At 34.2% G+C, this 11,181-nt stretch overlaps 1 protein-coding gene across 6 annotated transcripts; it reads right to left on the minus strand.

Annotated features, from left to right (window-relative positions):
• Positions 1-1,418: 1,418 nt before the first annotated feature.
• On the minus strand, positions 1,419-10,895 carry LOC114396397 (transcription factor SRM1-like). 6 transcript variants are annotated; one of them, XM_028358353.1, is made up of 6 exons: positions 10,877-10,892; positions 10,507-10,576; positions 9,797-9,843; positions 9,545-9,638; positions 8,153-8,889; positions 1,419-2,598 (listed from the first exon to the last, which is right to left on the minus strand). In XM_028358353.1, exons 5-6 carry the CDS (start codon positions 8,536-8,538, stop codon positions 2,094-2,096), a joined length of 891 nt encoding a protein of 296 aa, XP_028214154.1. In that variant the 5' UTR covers positions 8,539-8,889; positions 9,545-9,638; positions 9,797-9,843; positions 10,507-10,576; positions 10,877-10,892; the 3' UTR covers positions 1,419-2,093. The 6 variants fall into 6 exon arrangements, with proteins under 6 accessions (XP_028214154.1, XP_028214155.1, XP_028214158.1 ...); XM_028358354.1 differs by lacking the exon at positions 9,797-9,843 and having other exon boundaries at positions 10,877-10,895; XM_028358357.1 differs by lacking the exons at positions 9,797-9,843; positions 10,877-10,892 and having other exon boundaries at positions 8,153-8,594; positions 8,678-8,889; positions 10,507-10,767.
• Positions 10,896-11,181: the final 286 nt, after the last annotated feature.

Genomic DNA, 11,181 nt, shown 5'->3' on the forward strand with positions numbered 1-11,181 from the left:
GATTAATTCTTGATGTGACATTATTTGTGTTGTAAGCTGTGAATTTTACAATAACCCGACTAGTGTTATCTTGAGAAAAGTGTAAATGCGCAGTGTTAAAGAGAAAATGTAGGTTTCCTATTTAGGAACCAGTGTTAAAGAGAAAGTGTAGGTTCCTATTTAAGAACCAGTGTTAAATTGTAGCGCAATATGTTGTACGTGTTTAAGACACGAGTGTGAGGTCGTGGGTATTGTATAATTCACTAGCAGTGTCTATGTGCTAAAATGATTTTAGGGGTTGGACCTGAATCAGGAGGGAGAGGCCCTGACGGACTCTTCGGAGTGTAGGCCTTGGGGTCATCGGGTTTGAGTGCTCCTTTAAGCCTATGCTGATCCCATATGGTTGGAGCATTCTCGCAAAACATCGTGACCCTGACTGGTCTCCCTATGATTTTACTTAGTGAGAGTGACCTGACAAACCCATTGTGTGGTGTGTCTTGTTATGTACTCCTAAGCACCCCAGGGTGGTTTTTCACTGACATGGTACCACATTGCATGTAGGCTTGAGTCTTAGTATAATTGTCTCATGCGCTTGCTAATTGTTTATTATGAAATTGAGGTGTTATTATGTCTTGATCAGAGCATGTGATTCTTGTGTAATGTGATTGATGATTGAAAAGTGTGATTGATGGATGAAAAGTGAACTTCGAATGACAAAGTGGTGGAATGACGTGAATTACATGTAAGTAAGTTTTATTTGGTTTATATGATATGTATATCTAGTTGTCTTGTTTCTCTATTAGTTAGGAATGTGATAACTCACTCCTAGTTTGCTGTTTGTGTTTGGATCCTGTGATGATCTTGAACTTTGTGTTCGGGAGAGCAGATGACTAGGTGAATTGCTTTAAGGAATATTGTGCTGAAGGACGTCAGGACACAACGCTATGATAAGATGTGACATTGGGATATAAGTTTTTATGTTAATTTTATGATGTTAGTCTATTTTATTTCACCTCACTGATTTAATAAAATATTTTTATAAATTTGACGGCCTTATTTTGAGTCGAATATATTTTTAATGAGTTTATTTGGTAATTGAAATGAATGTGAACCTTTTACCCATTTGATTTTTGTTTACCAATATATTTTATTTATTTATATATATGTCGGAGTAGAGGGTGTCACATATCGTGTTTTTATATATATTTGGATATACTTCTCCGTAAACATTTATATGAAAAAAAATTAAAAAAATAAACTAAATTAAGTTTCTCTCCTAAGCTAAAATTAATTTACGCACTTCAACTTTATGGAGTGCATAAATGGATTATAGTTTACAAGAGAAAATCAATCCACTTTACATTCTTATTTTCTTTCTCCTAGGAAAAATTATCAACAGGACCTCAATCAAAACCTATAAATAAACGCAAGAGAAGTGGTCTTAGTTGAAACATTTTGATGGGAATGTTGCCAGAATGGACAAATATCTGCTATAATATATCATGTCAATCATAGCAACTAATCTGATAATAAGGGAAGCTAGATGGGAAATTTAGAAGACCCTACGGAAAATCAGAAACCAAGTGATCAAAATACAACAATAACATACCAAAGCCACAGAACTTTCCTCTACAGAATGGGCCACTTTATATGACTAACTACAACATTACTTTCACGCTGTGGTATGTCAAGGCTGTCAGATATTCCATCCATGGAAGCCGATGCAGATACATTCTAATGCTTCTTAGTATCCCTTATTTGAAATTGATGGAGCATAAAACTCTTGCACATAAGCAACTATAGGAATAGGTAAAGAATTACATTAAATTCATAAGCCTGCCACAGAACCTTCATCTACAGAATGGGCCACTTTATATGACTAACGACAACATTACTTTCACGCTGTGGTATGTCAAGGCTGTCAGATATTCCATCCATGGCAGCCAATGTAGATACATTCTAATGCTTCTTAGTATCCCTTATTTTGAAATAATTGATGGAGCATAAAACTGTTGCACATAAGCAGCTATAGGAATAGGTAAAGAATTACATTAAATTCATAAGCCTTCTAATCTGCTGTTTTCTTTTTGTACATTAGGCCTCTGAACATAACTTCATCTACGAGCAGATGTATGTGGCATAGGGTATGGCACAGGACCTAAGTTCATTGGTGCTCCAGGAACAACTGCCCCAGGAACCGGTGCTCCGAGACCATATGCCATGTGTGCTGGGGGAGGAAGGTTCATCACTGGGGTGCCAACTGCAGATACGAGGGGTCCTCCTATAGGTTGTCCAATGGTAGGACCAGCATATATTCCTACACCCAAGGCAGCAGTTGGGGCTGGCGGGGCTGGTTTGGTTGATTTTCCAGCAGAATTATCCGCAGAACCGTTTGTTTGACCAGTAATTGGTCCTTGAGGTGCTGAAACATCTCCATTGTTGACACTGGTGATATCGTGTATGCTGGATCGCCTTCTGTCTTTATTCATCGAGTTCAGACGAATGAAGTATTTTTGGGCATGGCTTGCTACTTGTGTAGGCGTTCTTGTCACCACAAAGTTCCTTGATATACTTCGCCAGTCACCTTTCCCATACTTTTCCAAGCCAAGGAGGAATAACCTGTTAAAGCAATTTGAAAGCGTTTTAAAAACAAAATAATTGGATAAAAGAAAGTTTAGCATATCAAAGCTTGTCAAGATAACAGGAGAGAGAGTACCAATGAAATGAACATCAGTAGGCATAAACTGTAAAATCCTCATGCAACTACAGATCCTCAGTTTTAACTTCCAACAGAAGAAAACCTCTAGAATGATCAAAGTCTTTAATGTATCTTGTAGACAAAAATTCATAATAGCATTATTCCCTAATCCTCTATTACTTTGCTATGACAGGTATGACAGGTAGTGGTACCTTAAGCTGCATTTTATTCTTTAGTAGCTCTATGGTTAATATGACAAACAGACATTAGTAATCTCTATTATTAATATTACTGACCATCATATTAGCATGGCTATTGGCTAAACATCACACTTAAAGCCATAAAGATTTCATAGGTACTATCAATCAATGGCTATAAATTGGAAATTTCTAAGCATGGATTGACAATATCTGGAACTAAGTGCAAAACATTAGACTTTATGCAAAGTTAATTTGGTTCTAAGAAACACATAAGATCCAAAACTAATAAGCACCAACTCTATATTACAAAAGTATGTCCACCTATACTAAGGAATCGTAATTGCTGTCTACCACTTACAAATACTAGTAATACAAATGGCTTAAAGAACAGGGTCCTTATTATTTACTGGAAAAAAGAACATTGACGCCAAGCTAAAAAAAAAAAAAAACATAGTTCTTGGCAGATAGACATTGGCTTGGCCATTTATTCCCCATATACTTGTGTCTTGGTGACCAATAAGTTGGAATGTGGAAACAATTTCTTTTCATATGCAAGGATTAGTGTACTCTTGGCAGATAGACATTGGCTTGGCCACTTGAGATTTTCCACTATCTCTGTAAATCCTTTACAGACTTTGAGCACACCTTGGGATCCTCACCCTTGTGTTCAAGATTCTCCAAGAGACAACCCATCTCTTGATTACAATTCTCACAATCCAAGAGACAACCAGTCTCTTGATTACAAATGACTTTTTGAGATGAACAAAAAGATTTCTCTCTTTTAGAGTGGATGATACAAATTGAAGATCCTAGAGGAATTTCTCTCTTTTAGAGATGATAATACAATTTGAAATTCCTAGATGAATTCTCAATAGATTTGTAAGTGTTTGTCCAAGAGTTGTTGAGAGAACATTTGACAATTAAGTTCTCTTAGAATCTCTCTCTCTTGCTTTTCAAAGTCAGACACACATATATATAGGTCCTTTGTGCCTTTTCAAAATGGTTTAAAGAGATGTGTATTTTCAAAAAGTTTTTTCTAAAATTCTTCATTGGTAATCGATTACATAGTTATATTTTGAAGGGTTATGACTTTTCAAATTGAATTTCAAGAGTTCCGTTGCTGGTAATCGATTACAGCTTTTAAATTCAAATTTAAAAACCCTTCTAAAAGTTGATTTTTCAAAATTATCTTCTAGTAATCGATTACATTGCCCAGTAATCGATTACCAGAGCCTTTATCTCTTGGAAACACTTGTTTTGAGGCAAAAGCTTAATCTTGAATTAATCTTGTAGTAATGCTTGTTTGTTGAAGCAACCTTGTATTAATCTTGAAGCAATGCTTAACTTTTGAATGTTTGTTGAAGTAATCTTAAAAGCAACCTTGTTTGATTATTCTTTAGCATCATCAAAATCATGTATTCATACATTCACAATTATTCCAAAAGGGATAAAAGGAATGGTGTTTTAGGTGTCTATTAAGTAGAAAGAGTATGTTCCTAGCATTTCTCAAAATGGATCAGAATTTATCAGTTTAATCTAATAAAAACTGGAAAAGAATTCCCAGCATTACATCAGGAATTTATCTGTGATGGTTTAGAAAATTCCCAAAAGAATTTTGTATGGAGCCATAGAACATAATGAAGCACTGTATGTATAATGCTCAAAGAACTTTACCAGCTTTATAGATTTAAAATAAGGGGGCAAAATAGGGCTAAGTCGGAAGAGACTACTCTTAAGAGCCATTCTAATTGGAATAGAATCATACGAATGCTTATAACTCTGAAAAAATCATGACAAATTGACAATACAAGGTTTAAAGGGAGGAGAAGACTAGCTCTGGTTTCTTTGCTCTGTAGAGAGAATGCAACCTTATTAACAAAATATAAAGTGCAGAAAAGTGATAATAACATAAATAACTTGGCTTCCAAACAAGTCCAACTCTTCAGCATTTAACATACATTAGATCTAACTAATCCCACGCCTTGTATACCTGTTCTTACCAAACTTCCTGGTTTGAACAGCCCAATGTTTGATAAGTTTAAATACTCAGATCTAGCAAAAGGATGGAGACTTTTGTGAAATCAAATTTAAAGTTGCCAAGATGATAGAATAGTAGAATACTAAAATGGCACATGGTTTTTCTTAACAAGTAACATATAAATCTAGTCAACAAACCAATTCTGACGTAATAATGATAATGATATTGATAACAACTGAACTCATTAGATGTTTTTAACAACCACCAATATAATGTCTATCATCATTTTTGCAAATGCAACTCATGCTTGTGAGGTTCAAAAATGCACCCTGGGAACATAGAAAGATACAATTTTTGAGGTAAAAGGAAATTCTCTTTTTTTGCCAGATTTCTATAGAAATTCAAAACATTACTAGGGCCTTAGAGGTGAAAAACTGAAGGTTAAGAGAACCAAACAATCAATAATATGATACTGTTTCACTACCAAACACAGGTAGACCATAATTGTAATTAATCCAGAGTTTAATGAAGACAAATTAGATGGAATAAAATACGAACGTGGCTAGTACATTACTATTTAGATTACTAAGGTCTACAGTTCTGAAGGTCCAGAACCAGAACTTAATCCTTAGGGTCCAACATAAGCACAATTTCTTGTCAACCTCAACTGCAGAACAAATTTTATCTAGGGTTGTTGAAGAGGTTATATGGAATTTTCAATGCTGGGATATGATTATGAATGGTAAGATATATTGGTGGTCCAGCATAGATAACTATTGAATGTGAAGACAAAAAATTTCAAAATTCAAAGTACTAATATTAAAATAATTCACCAACCAATTAAAATAAGTGAATCATGGTAGTTCAAAACTAGTTACTTTTTTTAATTCACCAACCATACTATAACAACCCTGAATAGTACCCTAAAAAAATGGTAACTCAACAGATCTAACTAACAGTACTTTTTTTTCAAGTCATGAACCATAAACTGGGGAATAGAGATTTGAGATAAAAATATTTCCTTTACCGAAATAGGAAATGAGTAGGATAAGGTCCAAACACCACACCTAATTTCAAGTGCATAGCACTAATTCTGGAAAATGATGCAAAATCTGTTTGCTATGGCTCAATGAATTCATGGTTCTATTCTATACTATGAAACCTAGATACTCCAAAAATGGCAAATTGTCAGTGTTGTACCCATATATAATACCACCAATAAGCATCATATGATTTGCCTGGTTACCTATCCAAGGAATACCTCTAATATTTTTTTTTGGTAACCATCATCCATTGGCATTACTATGCATTAAAGAGAAATGAATAATTTCTCTTTACAAATATTATACATTCATGTAAGTTTTTTTTTTTAAAAAAAAAAAAATCATTTTAACATATCTAAGTTGTTTGTAGCTAGAACTTTCAAGAATTTTCATACTCTCATACCCAGGTCTTATCATACTTGTGTCATATTCATAAGTTCTATGACTTTTGACTATAAAAATCAAACTGTCACAGAACATAAATATGATTAAAGGAAAAAAAAATCACAACACAAGTTCCAAACACAAGCTGCGTCCATTATATCAAAAAGTAAAGGGATACAAGGGATAGAAAAGAAGAAAACAAAAGAGGAAACCCACTGCTTCTATCACCAAGAGACATAAATTTGAAAATCAAGTTAACTAATTAACATGCAGAGACCCGAAGTAGACCCAAAATCAGAAATTATACTGTTCCATTATATACAATATCTTTAATAAGTCCACAACTTAAGATTGCTGTTACCATGAACTACATTCTAGTATTATAACTTTGGAATAAGCACCACAAGATTGCTTATATAATTGAATAGCTTAATCATCCAATGGCCAACATGCTGATTCACTAAATTATAGCAGCAGCATGTTGCACTAATTAATCCAGAGTGCTTCCCACATCAGACAAGATTGGACAACATCAGACTTCAGACATAACTAAATTATAAACAAATGTAGGAAAAAAAATATTATTTTCTGCAGAATGACCTTCCCAAAGAGAAGTCACAGTCACCTTTTGTAATTTTTTGGCTCGGGTAAGAGACCGTATTAGCAATACTGCATTATACTTAAATATTTCCATTTCAAAGAAGTCCACAGCTTCACAAAAATTATTTAACCATTAACTGGCCATCTAAACATTTATTCAGAGTGTATTCTTTCAGGTACAATTCCCAAAACTATAATCACACGCGTCACTTGAAAATGAGATACAAATACAATAATTGCTCCAATGCAGCATTAATACAATAATAAATAAGTAAAATTTCTACTTAGTATATACACCAAGCCATAGCAAAACTGAGTTTATCTTACCGTTCCCCTAAGCAGAAACCTAATCTGAATACTGCTCATGAACATCTCTGGATGCAAGAAGATACAATTCACATTCGAGGTTGACAAAACAAATAATATGGAGTTAATAACCAATTTGGCCCTTGAAAGTGGAAGCTTGTGCTGTCTTTTTTCTTTTTCTTGAAAGTGACCACCTATACAAATTGGTTCTTTAAAGTTTCAACTTGCTAGAAAGGTTACCCTTCTAAGTTATATAATTCTAAAAAATTTCATCCATCAAAGGCCTAATTTGTAAAAACAAAACTTTTAAACACCAAAGGAACACAAGTGGCCACATCTAAGGACCAAATTATATTTTAACAATCTCAGTTTTAAGCAGTGTTATCAATGGCAGAAGGACGGCAGACGGCCTCCCTTTACCAATTTTCTTTGGCGGTTAAAAAATCTGCCACGCCATTAACAACACAGGTTTTAAGATCCTATACCCTCAGATACCCTAAGTTAATCACCTATTGATAGGACCACAAGATTCATTTAGATAAGAAACTACAAGAGCATTTAACTTTTGGAAATCACAAAGCATGACAACTAGTAAGCTTCCTGGCAGAATTGCCTCTTCCACATTGAAGCTGATATTTCTAGAAGGATCAGAACTAAAATACTGTTATAAACAACCCACTGATGTAACCCAAACAGATGATTTAAGTCATTTGAGAAGGATAAGTATGGTTTAGTAAAATATTGTTGTAAAATAGTTTGTACTAACAACTGTCAAGAGAATTAAGACTGAATGGAAATTAAATTTAGATCAGAAGAAATAATCAGTTAAGGCACATAAGGACCTATGAGTTTACAATCAGATACAATTTCCAACTACCTAAAATGTAACCTGCCTTGTGATGTTCACAATGACATATACTAGAATATATAGGTTTTCTAAATATTGAAGCAAAGATAAACTAACCTGTGTTCATCCTCTGTCCATGCAATACCCTTTCGTCGTTCCTGATCTGATCTTGAAGCCTTAGTTCCATGATTAGATTCGTTATTACTATTCCAAGAGTGGCCTCCCTTCTTGCCAGCTCCTTCTTCACTAGCATGGCTTGTTGAGCCCTCTGGAGAAGAATTATAAGATGGTAAAGGCACATAACCAGATTCGATCTGGCTAACATCTTCAACCAAGAGCTCATAGTGGTGTTTAATCTCTTCCAAGGTTTTCCCTGGTACATCAGCTGCAATCTTCTCCCACCGGTCTGAAGCATCCTCAGGGTGAATTGCCAAGGCATTTTCAAATGCTTTATCCTGTTCTTTGCTCCACTGGGAGCTACTACCAACTTCATCCACAGTCATCTAGTCTTATTTGAATCAACTATGTAGGTTTGTTACAGGATGGAGAGGAAAGGTTTCTATAAAACAGTTCAACAATCTAGGTCAAACTCTGGTTTGTTTCATGGAAATTATGGATCTAGATTACTTCTATGATGAGTACCTTAATATTAACTTTGATGATATACTAAACTATTGGAGCAGATATGTTGGACTATGGTCCAGTCCTGAAGTAGAGCCAACAGAGACAGAAATTGCCAGGAAGAAGAACAGAGTTCAATACCAATTAAATCCCAAAACACACTGAGGTATGTAAAATTTCAATGGTGATTTTGCTTCAGAATTAAAAAAGCTGGACTCTTGTGAATTGTCTACCTATTGATGAACGAAAAGGCAACAAAGTACAGTTAGGACATGAGAAATATCTGACAATCATTAATTCAAAGATGCAATGCTTGGCATTTTAAGAGAAGTGAAAAACGGGACATTGATGTGAACTGTGAAGTCAGTCAATGAGATGGCAATTAGGGCTCTGGATTTCTAATATACGAAAGAGACATTTCATAAACAAACAAAGTAGAAAAACCGAGAAGACTATAATGCACAACAAGAGCATTCAAATTGCTATATTCCATACTTTAAAATAAGAATTCCAAATTATCCATAGCTCTGCTGATAAGAACAGTTTTAACAGCATAGGACCACAAAAATATGTCTTTCCACCACCACCACAACTAAAACCTATAACTGCAGTAAATCTCACTTTCACTGAACACATTCACCACCCTCATACTTTGTTTTATATTCTTGCTATATCACTCAAAGTTCAAAGCCTTCAACCCTAAAGACTAACAGAAATAAACAAGGCCTCAAAGCCCAGCCTGCATCACGAAGACTTCTAAGATTGAAATTTCAGAAAGATAAAAATGTAATAAAAATATTATAGTGATAACCATACAAGAGATTGCAAAACATGTCCAATCTCAATAGTTAGATCAAACACCCTAGTTAGAAACCCAGTTTAACATACCTCATAATAGTAAAATCAACTGTAGACACCCTTCAGTTGATGTATTGCTACGTTTTTTTTTTTTAATTTTTGAGAGCAATTAGTAAGTAGTTTCCTGAAAAACATGTAAAGCCAAAGTTACAACCAGCAAGCACTCCCAGGCTTCTGACACTCTAACTAACAAACATAAATTTGTCTTTCAAACCATTTAACTGATTCAATTGACAGTCAAGTAAAAAGTTAAAAACCTATTTCTGACTGTGAAAGACTTACTTTATGTGTCCCTTGTTAGTTCCTTCAAATTTTGGGTGAAAAAAATCCTGTAAATTCAAAATATTTCATTTTGGTTTTTGAATTATTTTCAGCCTAATTAAAAAAATAAAATGAAATTAATAACTACCCTAATAAAGGCAGATGAAGAGAATCTAGACATAAAGAAGAAAAAGGTGAAAGCAGAAAAAAAAATAGATTTAAGATAAAAAGCCCTAACTAGGTAAGAATTTATTAAGGGCAGGACTAGGAAATCATAAATGACATTGATGGTTATCCTGAGATACCACGAAGAGATGCAAGATGGGTCACAATTGGTCCCATCTCAACAACAGCTTTGCCACAAATAGTACAGCTGATATTGAAAAAGCCAGACCCCAAGTTGCAAGTGCAAGCCACTGGAATCTGCAGGACTCATTAATATCTGACAGATGATAATACAACATGAAGAGAGAGAAACAAAAGACTGAGGAATAAACCAAAAGGAAAGTTAGAGAGAGAAAAAGATTGAATTTTTTTTAACCCCTTTTGGTTTAAATTATTTTTCGCATCCCAAAAAAATTGAAAATTAGAAAATGATATCAAGTAGCAGAAGATTAGGGGTAAGATAATAATCAAAACCTAGGAGCATAAACAGCAGAAAAAGATTTAAATCTATTATTGTTAAGAATTTAGGGAGTTTGTGAAAAATTTAAATGAAGCAATTCCATTACCTTTATCTCCCCTTCTGCAGTGTTTGCTTCAATATCTTTTTGGCTGCACACTACCTTCAGCTCACAGAGACTGTTGCACGCAGAAAATAGTCAAATAAAGCTGCATGGCTCTATATATAGGTACTGAACTGGATCAGTAACATGCTTCTCTCTCATGATCTGATCCCTATTTTTGGAGCTATGCAAAAAATTTCTCTCTTTTTTATCTTATCAGAACAGTAAATACATACATTCCTGATAAACTAATAAATGTGTGACGGTTTAAGAAAACTAATCATGAAGGAGTGAATGTAATCTTTTTAACATATTATTATATTATTGTATTATATTCATAAATGAAATTGGATAACAATTAATTAAAGGATCTTACCTTTTTTGGCTGGTTTTGGATAGAGTCCACATCACACACCATTCCAGCCAAGTTGCAACAACACCTTGTGGTGAATCAATCATTACATACCACATCAGATGCAAGTCAAATTTTGCCGGCTAAAAAGAAAGGACGGAGAGATTGCACATGGTATGGGACATTCAAATATTATGTCTATTTACATGCTAGCAAAAATATTTACATTTTAAAAACAAGCCGGTAACAAACACGTATTTCATCTTCTTTTTTTTTCTTTCTCTATTTGCCATCTCAAAATATAGGCCACCTGTTCGCTGGACACTTAA

The sequence above is a fragment of the Glycine soja genome, chromosome 18 (assembly GCF_004193775.1).
Source record: "Glycine soja cultivar W05 chromosome 18, ASM419377v2, whole genome shotgun sequence".
Classification (NCBI taxonomy): domain Eukaryota; kingdom Viridiplantae; phylum Streptophyta; class Magnoliopsida; order Fabales; family Fabaceae; genus Glycine; species Glycine soja.

Bases quoted from the DNA above. Each gene is read 5' to 3' on its own strand.
- LOC114396397 (XM_028358354.1), bottom strand. From the start codon at position 8,538: ATGACTGTGGATGAAGTTGGTAGTAGCTCCCAGTGGAGCAAAGAACAG. The intron at 2,599-8,152 runs GTTAGTTTATCT...TTGCTTTAACAG, and splicing joins TGGACAGAGGATGAACACAG to GTTATTCCTCCTTGGCTTGG.